At 38.6% G+C, this 16,375-nt stretch overlaps 1 protein-coding gene across 1 annotated transcript in view; it reads left to right on the forward strand.

The window, feature by feature from the left end:
• COL15A1 (collagen type XV alpha 1 chain) overlaps window positions 1-16,375 on the forward strand; it is a 109,695-nt gene that overhangs the window by 59,712 nt on the left and 33,608 nt on the right. The window contains exons 13-20 of the mRNA XM_031608308.2: window positions 6,104-6,157; window positions 7,023-7,058; window positions 7,151-7,234; window positions 10,472-10,537; window positions 12,168-12,203; window positions 13,813-13,875; window positions 14,370-14,447; window positions 14,565-14,600. Of these exons, the coding sequence (XP_031464168.2) occupies window positions 6,104-6,157; window positions 7,023-7,058; window positions 7,151-7,234; window positions 10,472-10,537; window positions 12,168-12,203; window positions 13,813-13,875; window positions 14,370-14,447; window positions 14,565-14,600 (453 nt within the window). The remainder of the gene's footprint in view (window positions 1-6,103; window positions 6,158-7,022; window positions 7,059-7,150; window positions 7,235-10,471; window positions 10,538-12,167; window positions 12,204-13,812; window positions 13,876-14,369; window positions 14,448-14,564; window positions 14,601-16,375) is intronic.

A 16,375-nucleotide genomic window follows, 5' to 3' on the forward strand; every position in this document is an offset into this window, starting at 1 on the left:
GGAAAGCATGTTCTGTGAGGAGAGGTTGGGGACACTTGGGATGCCCAGTCTGGAGGAGATGGATAGGCAATCTCACTGCTCTCTACAACTGCCTCAGCAGGGAAAGCAGAGAGGGAGGTGCCAGTCTCTTCTTCCTGCTAACCAAAGATAGGATGCATGAGAATGACACAAAGCTGCATGAAGGGAGGTTCAGCCCAGGCATTAGAAACTGCTTCTCAACTGTGAGAATGATCAAACACTGAAATGGGCTCCCTAGGGAGGTGGCTGATGCCCCATGCTTGTCAGCGTTCAAGTGACATTTGGACAATTCCCAAAACATGTTTGTTTTTCAGTTAGCCCTGAAGAGATAAGGCAGTTGGACTTAGTGACGTTTGCAGATCAAATCCAACTGAACTGTTTTATTCTGTTCTTACTTAGGCAGTTGTCATTAAATTATTCAGGAATTAACCATTAACATTGTATGCTGTATATAGATATCATTACTAATATCAGGATCTCAAAGCTACTATTGTATTACAAGGAAAAACTTTGGTACTATCTTTTACATGTAAATAATTTAAGGATTTAAATATACATAGAGAATGGCCAGCATTCATTAAAGTCAAGCTGCGTGTCCCATTTAAATTACTGCTTTTCCCATGCTGTCCTATTTGAGGCCATGAGTTTAGTTTCTTCTGTAAAATGGAAATATAGAGACACATTTTTTACATTTGTGACTTCATAGTATGTTATACTCTAAAGAAAAATAATCTATTAATAGAGAGATATCTCAAATGCCACATTCTACTTCTGATAATAATATCTTCATCACTTTAAAATATGAGATCTGGTCAACTGAAGCTGAGTTTTACATGTTATTTGAGAACTGTTTATTTAAATTATCTTTTTAGATCAGAAAGTCACTGCAGTACTTTGCAGAAAGGCAAAGGGAGCACACTCAGGTTCAGGAACTTGAGCTACTACATTAACATTTTCATGAAGCAAATCTTAGAGATTGTCTGCATCAACAATTACATTTGTTTTCCCCTTTTTTCTTTTTTAATCTAGCTGTTTTATTTAGGAAAGTCTTCCCCAAGTTTTGCTTTGTTTGGTTTTGCTTTAATATTACTTATTTCACAGGATACAATATAAGGCTTCATATAAACCGAGGACAGTTTCATAGGAAAAAAGCAGTGGTCAAAATTACAGGGCATCTATAGAATTGCAGTGGTAATTTGGAGGTGGTTAAAAGATTCTAGTTAATCCACAGATAAATGCATTTTTTTCTGCTGGTATCTGCACTGTTCCTTTTGTATTTCTCTCTTTATTCTAGAGATACTTCAAGTTCTCCAAGAACAGATATGAATGCTATTGCTTGTTTAGAGAACTATTCTAGCATCTTGATGAGAACCTCCCATCTTTATTGGATGTGGCAGGGGATGTTTTTACTGAAGATGAGGAAAAGGCTGAGGTTCTCAATGCCTTCTTTACTTCTGTCTTTAATAGTCAAGCCAGTCATCCTCAGGGTGCTCAGACCTCTGATCAGGAAGCCAGGGATGGAGAGCAGAATAAACCTCCACAATTCAGGAGGAAACAGTGAACTGCTACATCACCAGGACTGTCGTAAGTCCATGGAGTTGAATGGAATCCACCTGAGAGTACAGAGGGAACTGACAGACATCATTCAAGACCAGCTTCCACCTGGACACAGAGCCATTGACCACAACTCTCTGGCTGTGACCATACAACCAATTCCTTATACACCAAATATTTCACCCTTCAAATCCTTATCTCTCTAATTTAGAGGTAAGGATGTGGTGTGAGACCATACCAAAGGCCTTGCAGAAACCCAGGTACATGACATCAGTTGCTCTTCCTTTTGTTTACTGATGCCATTGCTCCATCATAGATGGCCACCAGATTGGTTAAACATGATCTGCCCTTTGAGAATCCAAGCTAGCTGCTGTAGATCACCTTGCATGTACCTTAGCATTTCTTCCAGGAGGATCTGCTCTATGATCTTCCCAGACACAAAGGTATGAGTCACCACTCTATCGATAATTTCCCAGGTCTTCCTTTTTCCCTTTCTTAAAAATGGGAATAATTATTCCCTTTTTCAAGTCACTGGCACTTTCACCTGACAGCCATGACTTCTCAAATATGGTGCAGGATGATGTGGCAACTGCATCAGCCAGTTCCTTCAGGATCTTAGAATGCATGTTGTCTGGCCCCGTAGACTTGCACACATCCAAATTCACGAAGCAGTCTTGGACTTGCTCTGTTCTTACAGTGGGAAGAATTTTGCTCTCTCAACCCCTGGTTAGAGGTTCAGAGACTTGAGAGATTTAGGAATCATGACTGCCAGTGAAGGCAGTGAACTTGCTGAGTACCTCAGCCTTCTCCATGTCTGTTGTAGCTAGTTCTCCCTTCTCATTTATCAGAGGGGGTGCACTCTCCTTTCCCTGTCTCTTCTCTGATCACAGTAGCTAAAGAATCCCTTGTCATTTTTTCATGTCCCTTGTCAAGCTCTGTTCCATCTGCGCCTTGATTTTCCTGATCCCATCTCTGCATGTCTGGAAAGCACCCTGATATACTTCCCAAGTCACTCATCCACGCTCCCCTTGCTTATACGTATCCTTCTTATTCCTCAGTTTGACCAGCTGGACCTTGGTCAGCCCTGCTGGTTTCCTGCCTCCTCAACTTAATTTTTTATATGGTGGAATGGAGAACTCTTGTGCCCTCAGACAGATGTACTTAAAGAGCTGCCAGCTCTGCTCCGTTCCTACATCCCTAAGGAGAATTTCCCAGGGGATCTCTTCCAGTAATTCTTTTAACAGCCCAAAATTTGCTCTCCTAAATTTCAACATCCTGACTGTTCTCTGGCAGGCCCACATTCCTCAAGATCACAAACTCAACCAGAGTGTGGTCACTAAAGCCCAGACTGCCACCCATCTTAATATCTTTAATGAATGATCTCCTTTGCATTCGTGAACACCAGACCCAGCAATGCTTCACCTCTGGTTGGTCTCTCCAATACCTGGACCAGGAAGTTGCACTCCAGGAGTCTCCTTGATTGCTAGCCGTCTGCCATGTTGCTCCCTCCACAAATATCTGGGTGGCTAAAATCCTCCATCAGGATGTGAGCCTGTGAGCACAATGCCATATGACTTCTCCAGTCTTCCCTATCACCATCCCCATCTTTTCTGGTTTCAATCCTTCCTGGAGTCCGCCTCCAGCTAGAAATGAAAGATAGAATGGAATGGAATGGAATGGAATGGAATGGAATGGAATGGAATGGAATGGAATGGAATGGAATGGAATAGGGGCAGGGAGGGGAGGGGAGGGAAGGAAAAGGAGAGGAGAGGAGAGGAGAGGAGAGGAGAGGAGAGGAGAGGAGAGGAGAGGAGAGGAGAGGAGAGGAGAGGAGAGGAGAGGAGAGGGGAGGGGAGGGGAGGGGAGGGGAGGGGAGGGGAGGGGAGGGGAGGGGAGGGGAGGGGAGGGGAGGGGAGGGGAGGGGAGGGGAGGGGAGGGGAGGGGAGGGGAGGGGAGGGGAGGGGAGGGGAGGGGAGGGGAGGGGAGGGGAGGGGAGGGGAGGGGAGGGGAGGGGAGGGGAGGGGAGGGGAGGGGAGGGGAGGGGAGGGGAGGGGAGGGGAGGGGAGGGGAGGGGAGGGGAGGGGAGGGGAGGGGAGGGGAGGATTAAATAGCAGCTTCTCTTGCATTTAAGACATCACTGTAATCAAGAGCTGCCACATGAAACAGGATAAAAGTAATTATGAATCTACGCTTCTGTTTTCTGAATGTTTACAGAATTATTACTACAGTCTTCTACCAGCAACTGCTTATTTATTAAAATGAAATAAAATAAGATAAAATAATGTACCAGGACTCTACTTGACATAAATTCAGTCTGCTGTATGTATTTTTAGCACTGTCATTTCACAGGGATATTTGTATTTGTAATCAATTAAGGTGATGCACTGATGCACAGGACAGTTGTTTGTTTTATGCTTTTCTTTTTAATCTGCTTGACATTATAAATTATTTTCTTAATTTTTATTAATACAATTTCTTTGTTCTGTGGTCACTGTTCGAGTAATTATTATTGCTGCTGTGATATATTTCAATCACATGCATATGTTGTAAATGGAATGGCTCCAACGTTATTTAAAAACAGTCAATCTCTTCAATCCTCAGGGGAAGAAAAAGATAAAAAAGATCCACCCAGTCTTAGTCCTCTTTTATTTTAGCAATAAACAGGCCTGCAATCTTAAAATATGAAGTTGGAAATGAGGATGTCTGTGTGTAATTTATGTGTAGTAGAACATCATACTGTCCTACGTCTTTTCTTCCAAACTAAATTTCCTTAGTCAAATCAACTGATGAAATTACTCAGTATCTGTAATAACAGAAATTTGATCTCCCTGTATCAGCATACCTGAAAGGACAGAATTCTGTTGAAGAATGCTATTTGTTCAAGCTTATTTCTTCTGCCCAAATACTTCTGCCATAGGCACATATTTACCATTTTCTATAAGAACTGAAGAGACTGAAGTTGCAAGTACCATTTTTAGAAGTCATTTAGGAGGTACCATTAGGAGGTACCTAAATCCCCCATTAGTTTCTTAGATTCCTAAATCCCTTTTGCAGTCACAAACAACTTTTATCCTGCAGTGCTGTATAAAATGAAAACATCTTAAAAGCAAAACATCTTAATAATCTACCATGTGTTTTTTTTCACAGACAAAAATAGAAATAAAAGTGAGAAAGTCTTTTCTTAATGTAGTGGACATATTAAATCTTTTAGGAAGGTTGTGCAGTGAGGCCCAAGAAGAGAGAGAATTTGGAATCCTATGAACTTTTAATTTCTTGTGTCACGCAAGAATTGCAACACAGAGGCTATTTTTCTTTGGATGCTTTGAAGTTCTGTTATTCTTTCAGAGGTTCCTGCAAAGTACTAGATAATTCTCAGTGGTTTTATCCACATCCATCCATCCCAGTATCCTGCTTCCAGCAATAGTCAATAGTAGATGCAGTTTGAGCAGATGCTTGGATACTGTTTGACCTTAGAAAAGGGCATGTATTACATTGCAGTTGTCCTGAGTAACGTGCCAGGCTCCAACAATTTGTGACTCAGGGACTTCTTCAGCTAGAAATGGCTGCTGAAATTCTTCATAGATCTCTTCTACATTAATTTGATAACTTCCCTGATATTTACATGGACTTTTATAACTTATAAGATCTTATGGCAAGAGGCTCTACCAACTTAGCTACACTTTGAATGAATCTCTTACAGTTGTTTTCATTTGATATTCAGTATTTCTTCTACAGTGTCTACAGTGAAAACCCAAAAATATTTTTTGAAGCAGAGTAATATGTAAGAACAAAAACAGCATTAAAAAAAAAAAAAGCAATAAAATGAAACAAAGAAACAAACCACTACTAAAACAATACAGTGCTAGTTTGGCACTTGGAGGAATCACTAGGCTGTTCTGTGTAATTTTTTTGCTCTTCCAAGTAACACAGAGAAAAAATAGATTTAAAAAAAAAAAAAAATAAGGTAGTTTTCTATTTATCTATTCCTTTAAGAATTTACAGCCTTCTTTTATCCATTTTTCTCTAGGAAACTGCATTATTATTACAGTGTAATACTTTCTGTTTTTCCCATAGAATGCAGAGTAACTGACTGGATTCTTAGCACTAAATTGCAGTTTTCCATTGAACTAGAGAAGGAATTACCAAATTTTTACCCCAACATCCCAACATCTCTACCACCTGCTCTCATTTACACTCAGTGCCTCTCCCACCTCTACCTCAGGTCTGAGAGTCACTTAACTGAAAGTGGGAGTAATGCACAAAATAAACCCTATGGGAAAGTAACAGCTCACCCTTTTGCTAAGCAGAGGTGGGAGCAATGATGAGGAATTACTGAAGCTGCATTGGAAAAATCTTTTCTGGACACAGGGAAACAGCAGGAGCAGTGAAGAGGTCTGATGACTAATAAGAGCAACTGATCCTGACTTTATGGAAACCCCCCACATATCCTATTAGTTCACCCATGCATGCATTCTTGTATGAGGTTGAAAATTGATTATCTTAGCTAACAGTATTTTTTTGTGTGTATCAGAGAAGGCCAAGTACAGAAGGAAAACCTGGCATCGCTGGACATCCTGGAGGTGTGGTGAGTTGGGCTATCATGTCCTATGATCACCCTACACACACTTGCTCCCAAACCTGTATCTTACAGTTCAGCTGGAGCCTTCACAATACTTGCTAGCTGCGTGTGGAGAGCTGGGTCTGAATTTGTCCCATTTAATGTGGAGCATTTATCTTAGACACCAAACACAGGAGCAGTATTCTTTGCCAATGCCCCCCTCATCAATCAAAAGAGATACAGAGCTCTCCAAAGGCCAATTCCCTTTCTTTGATGATCCTTATGCTTTCAATTATTCAGAATTTTGCTCTGCTTTTAATTATGTGGAAGCCAACACGGTCATAGGTAATTTAATTGCTTTTTTCTTGCTTAATAGCCCCAGGGATTATAGAATTCTTCAGCTGGAAGCTCATTCACTGCCACCTTCCTCTCATTTATGTCAAATGAACTGACTATATCCCCAGCAGAATGAACCTTGAGGGGCTGATTAAGCTTAGAAATAATTCTTGAAAAATGACTCTTCAGTTCATTTGTGTTTCCCTGCTCACTTCATCAGAAAATCTGGAACATAACTAAAGTGCTCAATGATGAAAAAGGAAGAAGCAGCCAGGCACATCTGATATCATTACAGTGAAAGAAAAGCTTGTTGAATTAATGCCCAACTGATCATATGGTGTGTTTTCATTTGCTTTTTGAGAACATTGTTAGATAATTTTAAACATCAGATCCACAAAGGATCTGAGTACCCTTTGTGCTTTCAGAGAGCTGGGGGTTGTGATGTACCTGTGTTTCACTCTCCTGCATTTTCTGAAGTTAGAATGAAGTTTCAACATTTTCTGTTTAAAATTATTTATTTACACCTGTTGCTTTTTTTTTTTTTTACCATGCAAAGGGTCCAAAAGGGGAGAAGGGTGACCCAGGACCTCAGGTGAGATTGGATGGTTTAATTTTTTCTGAGAAATCTATGTGAAGTGTAGCGTTTACTAAATGGGATTTCCATGTGTAATGTTGTTGAAATAGGGTGAACCAGGACAGGATGGGAACGATATTGTGGGCCCACCTGGACCACCAGGACCACCAGGACCTGTCATAGCCATACCAGAGGTAAGTGCATTTGTCAAGCATCAAAGCCTCTAACTCTACTTAAAGTGAAGCAGTTGCCTAACTGGCAATTCTGGTGTTGATGTTCAGGTCTTAAGTCTACTCCTTAAAATGAACAAACAAAAGAGTTTAATATCTCTCTGTATCTAATGAGTATATCTTGAAAAGATTAAAGGAAAAGGAAGGGAAAAGGGTAAATAGCTTGCATACAAGAATTATGGGATAATACTGAGAGCTTCTCTCAGACTCTCCAAGTGATTGTGCACAAATCATGAAAGTCACATAAAAAAACCCAACAACTGAGAAATACAAAACTGGGAATGTTTAACATAACAAGACATGTTTTTTGTACATTAGCCCTTGCAAAAATACTAGTTAGCAGTAATGATAGCTAAAGATTAGGATGAATCCCCTTTCAAACTGACAAAAGAATACCAAAACATCTTAGAATCATAGAATCACAGAGGTTGGAAAAGACCTCCAACATCATCTAGTCCAATCATTCATCTACACTATTTGTTGTTGACAGCAAGTACATTGGCATCCCAATTTTTTTTTTTTTAACTACTATCTATTCTTAGCATCTCGCATAGACTTGTCATGCTAAGTCCTTGGTGAGCAGAAATATAGACAGAAATTTGGTTGGAAAGGATATCCTGACATCATCTACTTCAAACTCCTGCTCAAAGTGGGAGTATCACCAGCTCTGTACTTCATAACATTTCTATTGAAGTTTCTGGGAATTTCCTTAAATAGCTGTGACAGGAAAAGGAGTCAAGAGACCTTGACTTAAAACTTATGTTCCCAGCCCTGCTACTGTGGGGCCTTCATTCCTACTGGTGACTAGATAGCTCTGTTTGCAGTAATAATGAACCTGGATGCATTTCTACTTAGCTTGTTTGCACACTTCAAAAATACTTAGAGCCTCAGAGGGAGGGCAGCATGTATAAGAAGTGCAAAAATGTTAATTTAGCTGACATAGCTAAATAATGACATTAATTCGCTGGAAGCAGCATGGCTTTCTATATGTTGTGATAGCCACAGTTCACACATCTGTCTAATGTTTCTGAAGATCCCTACCATGCATCCTTTGAATTCTCCATAACTTGTGTAAGGATTACATCCATTGTGTTAAAGAAATGTATAAATCCTACTGGAAGCTGTATTGCATCCAGTGTATTACAAATCTGTACAGAAAGCAGATTTGGAGTTAAACACCTTGGAGTTTAAGGAGTTGGCTCCTTTACAGTAGGGTGCACATACACATGGCTTTATGAACATTCCTAGTGAACAAATATTCTGTGGATGTACAGCAAGAACCATCTATTCTCATGTGCTACAAAATCTACTTATAATAAGATAATCAGATGATTTCTCCAACGACTCAGCATGCTGAAATTTGAAACAGTTGATTAAACGTGTTTGTGGTTTCAAGTATATGTAAATATTTGGGACACTGAGTTCTACCTACTTCACTGATGTTTGTATAATGACAGGACCTTTGCTTAAAATACATATGCTGAGGTAGAAGATTAAATTATCCAAATACGTTCTTTCACTCTCAGAAAAACATCAAACATCTTCTGTGATTCACTTCAGAAATCTTCTCTACCCAGGTCAAACCAATATCCACATCACAACAGTTGATTCTGGTATTTATTTTAGCTCTGTAATTTTAAATGAAGTTGTTAGTTCTGCTTTCAATTTAAGATAAAACTGAGGTCTGCAGTAGGCCCTAGCTATTTCCAGGCTTCTTCGGTACCTTTTGACACCTCAGAAGCTGGCGATCCTTTCTGCTTCTTCTATCACTTCTGCTATATCAATCAGAATCTACCCTAATATAAAAAAAAAAGGCTCATTTTGCCACTGCTTGATATTCCAAAATACTACACAATCTAATAGTATATACAGTGTATATACCAGAGAAGGAAGGAGAGGGAAAGGAGCTGCCTGCAAGACTTAAACATACTTTTTCTTTTTTTTAATGACAGTTTTCCAGTGTTTTTGGTTTTTTTGTTTTTTTTTTTTAGAACATGAGGGCACAGAGCAGGGAGCAGCACCTGTAGCACCTGTAGCACCTGAAGTAACAGGCTTTTATTGCAAGAATCATGATACCAGTAGCACCTCATAGTACAGAAAGTTGACCATAAACTGCCATGCTTGGATGGATAAACTAGATTAGCTTGGTAGGACATACAATAAGACAATGCAGTTGTGTCCTTCCTCACACTCCAGTTAGAAAAACAGTATTCAGAGACTCGTGCAATAGTTGGAAGGGAGACCATGTGGTCAAACAGCCATTCAAAGCAGTGATTTAAATCAGAATTCTTTTCAAACCAATTTCCAAGTTAAGTCCCATATACTTCATTCGTAACAAATGATGCAAAGGACTGTAATCTGACAGCTATCCATGTGATGAGCAGTCATCAGAGAAGACCGAGGCAAAAAACTTACTGAGTATCTCAGCCTTCTCCTTGTCTATTGTCACCAGTTTGCCTCTGTCACTTAGCAGCAGGGATATACCCTCTGGGGCTTTCAATATCTGAAGGGATGTCTGAGCTAATATACAGCTTACTAGTACCAGGATAGAAAGAAGTATATAAAAGCACTGTTATTACTTTTCTCTGTTTGGGCTTCTGAAGATTCAGAACTCATTAGCTATGGTACTACTCCAGATAAACTACACAGTTTTGGGGATCCAGGCTCGTTTCATTGATTTCTCTGCACTGCACCGATTACACAAACAAGCATAATCAGTACTAACTGAAGAACTGCTACCATGACACTGCCCTGTGTGATGCAGACATGTTCAGAACATGATTCTAACTTTGAATTTACAAGATAGATTGTGGTCAGATAGGTTCACCATCTCAGAATGCCAGTGACTGATACTGGAGTATAAAATTTTTATTTTAATCTTGACCATGGAGAAACAACTGCAGACCACAACACACGAAGTCACAGTTTTCAACTTCAAAATGTATGAGCATCAGCTAATGAAAGTTTTTAAAACATTCTGAAATTCTTACATAATGAGTGAAATGCCAGTGCTACATATTGTTATTCCAGATCTGTAACAAAAGTTGTATTAGCTAACATTTCCTGTGACCTTACTTGTGGTTTTCTTACCACATTTCAAACAAGATGTTTTAACTTTCTGCAGAATTCTAAAAATGTGTGTGTACCCCTATGTGCTTGGTTTGGTATGTGAAATAAACTGTTTCTTAACCACTTCTTTAGCTACTTCTCAATGATACAAAAGGAATTCTTAACTTCACTGCAATTGAAGAACTGCTTGGGCCTCCTGTGAGTATATGCTCCCTTATTAAATCTCCAAAATTGCTCTGTCTTTAATTTTCCCTTTTAAGTATCCAAAACTGAGAGTTTCCTGTGCTTTAAGAACGTGTATAATTCCTGCTAGCTTCAGCAATAAGTTGTGTGAGAGTACTTCAGGAAAAAATATATTCTGTGTAGATTAATTCGTTCTTAAACTTTTGTCTAGAAGACAGGAATTGAAGCAGTTGCTTTAGTTCTGAATCTGAACGCAACCTGAATACGATCAGAATGACAAAAATGTGCAACTGATGCAGAAACAGAGATGCAGGTGTACATAGCATTTTTTCTACTTTTTTTGTACCCTTGTTTTTCAAATCATGAAATCTTGGGATGAAATATTTCACTCAGTTCTTCCTGAAATTACAACTAGGAATACTAGACTCTTGTGTATAATTTCACAGCAATTACATCTGTGGATGATAATCTGGAAATCTCATAATACAACAGATGTGAAATTTACTGGCTCTGTTTTGCAGCTAGATGCGTAGCTTTAAAACAGTTTGGTTAAATATTTGAAGAGTTGGATGTTTCCTGGAAGGGTTTTTAAATCAATAGGACTAGATCCTAGTGATTAGGACTAGAAACCTATCTTCTCTGAGCTGCAGTCTATTCAGTGTTAGGTAGGACTTGTGTGAAGGTCTGTAATATATTGCACTTCACAAAATTTGAATTCCATAAACTAAGAATCTTGCTTCAAAACCAGTTTCATTTGCAGACTGTTGTTTGTTTATTTTATTTTGCTTATTATTTTACTTGTGAGCACCCCTCACATTCAATCCCTGACAAAACAAGGAAGGTGTGTGTACAGAATCCTAATCCCTGGATATACTAGGATGCCAGCATAGTATGGCCTCTCTTCTGTGAAGTCTGTTACTGCAAGTAGTTGCCATTCAAACCTTAGAAGGCAGGATATCAAAACGACATAAACAAGTGGTCTCATGAGCCCAGTAGAAGTTTATTGATTCATAATAGTTTTTACAGTCCCAACAGAAAGAAGTAGACCCTGTAGCTTGAAATGTAGTTACAATTGGAAAGGTTTCACAACCTCCGTCTTGTAGTTGACCGCAGACTGGGAGGAGGTTGGAGTATCATAGTGACTTAAGTTACCCATGTCCACATGGTTTAAACGAGGACAAAAGTGTGACTCTGCAGATAACACAGTTGGAGAGTCTTAAATATGTCCAGTAGAAATACAAATCCGTGTTTATAGCCATGCTCTAGCAGACATGCTATTTTTTATCTACTGGCAACCAGGGGTTCAGTGGAAAAGGTGAGAGGGCCTCTGTGGTTTCTATGTTGGATTCTATAAGACTTAAAAGAGTCTGAGTTGCAGTTGCATGCCTTTCATACGGGGAAAACGTCATGTTTATTCAGACTTTCCTGGGATATCTTTCACTTTTGGAAAGTAAATCTGAATGTCTCAGAAAAAGTTAGAAGCATAAGGCACTGTGAAATGATCACAGCTTTACCACTGGATGAATGAAGTTCTCGATCCAGTTTCAGATCAGTTAATATTCACAAATTAGGCAATACACTGAAAATCCACACCATTTTGCAAGTCTCTATTATGTGGTTGTGAGTGAGTTTTTGCATTTTGCAGGGACCAGATGGTAAGCCAGGTTTACCAGGATTTCCTGTAAGTATTATGCTTCTGCTGTCTAAGTAAGAGTTTTTCAGTATGTTTTAAATATTTTAATAACTATATTGAACAGAATTCATATAAAGTCTGATTAATTTTCTTGTGAGACAGTATTTTTTTAATCAACGTTTACAATAGAAATTAGCCTTGGGAAATATACTGTTATATGCCCAACTCACATTTCTGCTTATCTCAGTCAGTTCTGTAGCTTAAATATAGCAGTCTAATGAAAAATTACTACCTAAGGAAAAGTTCTGTGCAAATTAAGAGGAATAAATGGTACAAATGGGCTTCTAAACACTGTGTTCAAATGTATATGGAAGCATATTATTCCTTAAGCCTTTTTTTTTTATTATTTTTGATCACCACTGTGGAGAACTGCTAGGTTTACTATCCTTCTAGTCTTTTAGAATGATACAAAGAACACAAGAGGTTATTTTCTTCTATAAAATTCAACAATTTTTTTTAGAATAACCACTTTTTTAAGGATGCCACATTGGAAGCATTACACTGCCAGACTATCAAATGATGCGTTATATTTTGCTCCCTATTGTGCTCCTACTGCTATCCCATATAAGCATTATATGGTTTGTGACTCATAATATTGTATATATTATCATACTTATACGTAATGTAATAACATTATTTTCCCTTGTTATGAGTGTTTTACAATTTAGATGTGTGCATATCAACTCAGGACCATTTGTACTGCCTGAGAATAAGGACAAAACTGGGGCAGTTGATAAATAATGTTGGCTAATTGCCCAAAATTATACAAAAGATTGTTTACTGGGTCCTGTCCATGGTAGGCTGCACAGGAAACCATACAAAATAAATAACATTAAAAAAAAATACACTTTTCAGTTAAAAAGAGCTGACAATATTTAGTAAATGATATAATTAATTGTCAGTCTTGGAGAATTTTTACATGAAAATACCATCCCTACTTCACATCTTTTCTTTAGCTCTTCACTAACGCAGAAATTACATAAATTTGAATTTTTTTCTTGAAGAGTAAACAAGAAAGCTTTTCTGAATGTGCTTATTAGGGAAGATGTAAAACAAGACATGATCAGGCCAGAATGCTTTTGCTAAAGAACAGATACATAAGTGATCTTGATTTCAAATATGCAATCTCTCTGTAGGTAAATATATATATATATATATTGTGCTGTTTCTTAAGAATATAACTTCAGAAATTGTGTTGAAAAACAGTCTCAGTGATTAGAAAAAAAAAAAAAAAATCAGACCATGAGTGTAGAGAAAGTAGGGTGAGGAAGAAAGAGAAGATTTTAGGCTCAATTCCTATTCTTGTCAATGTTTGCCTATTTCCCTCTGTGAATATGTGTAAACATCAGAGTTTGTTCTTTTGTTGTTTTTAACAGATTAGCCCTATCTGATATTTGTTTTAGGCAATACATTGATTCAGACAGCAACTCGATCTTGTAAGCCTAAGACTTGTAAATCAAGACTTGGATTACAACCAGAGTGATTCAAGTTTACGTGTTTCATTTATTTAAAAGGACGTGTAGTGAAATGGCCTAGCTTTGTATTTGCAGAAGATCTCACCATGGATTTATGGATTTATGGATTTGATTTTGCTTAGGGCCCACGGGGACCAAAGGGTGATATTGGTTTACCTGGATTGAAAGGAATCAAAGGACAGCAGGTAAGAGAAAGTGCTTAGGGAAAAATACATACAACAAAATGTGCTAGATAACAAATCCTTAGTGACATTGTAAGTTTTATTATTCGAATGTTAATAAGCTTGTGTGAAAAAATGTAGTAAGTGGAATTTGAAAGAATGCTGAACAAAACAGCAGATATAATACAAGGGCTGCTCTGAAAATAATGCCTCCTATTTTATTATGTTGGCCCAGGATGTTCAGAGGCAAATATTGGTGGTAATGAAGTAGAGATAAGGACATCACATAAGGACATAGAAATAAAGATTCTTGCTTTCTACTTAGTGTTCTATAAAGAATTTACAGTTACATTAGGATTTATTAACCGATATCTAAGCCGACGATATACAGGAAGATTCCCATGGCCCATTTCCCTTTAGCATAGATCTTATGAGCACATTTCATACAGATGATCTATTGAGAGCAAGTGAAAGTCTTTTTTAAAAAACAAGTATTACTACTTTGACAATAATTGCAGGGTGAAAAAGGAGAATCTGGAGCTATCATAGCTGCTGATGGATCTTTAACTGAATTGTTAGGAAGAAAAGGGCAGAAGGTGAGTTAGTACTGTTTTGTGTTCTTCCAGAATGTTTGGTGACCCTGTTATCTGCCACCTCTGCTAGATACTGCAGATGTTCTCCTTGTAATTGTTGCATGTGTCTGTCCTCAATAGGGTGAAGCTGGAGTGGTAGGACCAATGGGACCGATGGTAAGACTAGAACTAAATTATTTTCTGATTCTATTTAAGTTAACACAACAAACGGTATCAGCCCCAATTTCTATAGGAAACAAGAATTTGCAACTAACTCCCTTGGGTTCAGAGGAAGCTGCACATTAGGAAGTAGCATCAGACCATTTACTGAAATTGGGGTTTAGTGTCTTTGTTTCACGACCTTGGCCTAAAATCTTTGACTGTACACAAAATGTTGTATGAAAGCACAACAATGATATTGTTATAAAATATGAACAGTTGCACAGATTCAGTAGTGTTTGAGCAGAAATGTATTTCTTGTAGTCCAGTATTTGTCAAAGATCAAGAATACTGAGTCTTTCTTTGCATCTGCTTTTGATGTAGTCTGATCTCCATTATGCCTCACTTGTTGTCAGTAGCTTTTTTGGTTACTGGGCCTGACACTCCCCAGTGCTGATGAGCTCATGAAAGAGGTTAAGCCTAGAGGCAATATGGGCTGTAGCAACCATGTCCTGGTTGAGTTGAAGATCACAAGGAATATTAATCTGACTAAGTCCAACTTGAGGACCATGAACTAGATGATCTTTGAGGCCCCTTCCAACCCAAGCCATTCTATGATTCTATGTTTGTTTGATTCTATGATTCTGTGGTTTCTGTGCATTAAGATGAACAGGACACTTTGCCATCAGTTGTTGTGGTCTCTAGAAACAACTAGCTGGATGTGTTGATAAACTGCTTGAATACTGTGCAATTTAGAATGAAAGTGAACTTCAGAGTCATCTATTACACCCCTCTGACCAAAGCAGGTCTCTGTAATTCAGGGACTTGCCAAAGTCAAGTCTTCCACATCTCTCAGAAGATGCTGAAGCCTCTCTGGCCAGCAAGTTCCTGTTACATAATGACCTTCAAGTTAAACAAGCTTTTCTTTACATTTATTTGAAATTTCTCATTGTTCTAGCTTGTCTCATTTGCCACTCATCCTACTGTATGTATCCTTCAGGACATGTCCTTTCTTCTGTATGTCCCATGCTCTGTGCTTACATCGCCACTGTCACAAGATGTTTCATAGTTTAGTGTATAGACAGGGCCATTCATTTCTTGCCAGACTGGTGAATGATTACACTGTGGGATAATTTTGCAGACTGTCTCAAGATTTTGACCAGCCAGTTTCTGGTTTTAGTGTATTCTTAGTGCCTAGGGATTCTTAATGCATAACTCTAGCTTGATCATCGCTGCAGACAAGCATGATTCTTTTTAGCATTTTCCCCCAGTAGAAACCCTTTCATAGTGACTGGGAGTCCCATGCAGCAATAATACACAAATTTCAGAGTACTTGGCCAGTCAGTCTGCGGCCTAACTTATCAAAGTATTGTGCCAATTGTTCTGTTCCATTTTATATAAAGTAAAGCTCTGCCCCAAGAACAACTCCAAGATAGTTGAGGACTCATGATCATTCCTCTGTGCTACTGGGGCAGAACAAACTTACAGACAAGCTTCCAGAACTTAAAATAATTCCCCGGCTTCCCTCCTCTTTGAGACTTATCTGGGCAGAAGTGAGGATTGCAGGAGTTTGGAGCGAAATAGACTAGGTGCAGACAAGCAGGTTTTTGGCTGGGGGTAGTTAGGAGGTTAGTGCTGTTAGTAGAACTAGTGGAAGAGACAGACTGAATCAGACCTCCTGCTAAAATGGAAATGGGGAGTTTTTACCAGCTTGTTTATGTTATTCACTGTCAATAAAACAACCACATTTATTTAACAGGAGCCTGAGTGATAACCATAGTGTCAATCTACAT

This window comes from Phasianus colchicus, chromosome 3, assembly GCF_987193195.1.
Source record: "Phasianus colchicus chromosome 3, bPhaCol1.hap1.1, whole genome shotgun sequence".
Lineage (NCBI taxonomy): Eukaryota > Metazoa > Chordata > Aves > Galliformes > Phasianidae > Phasianus > Phasianus colchicus.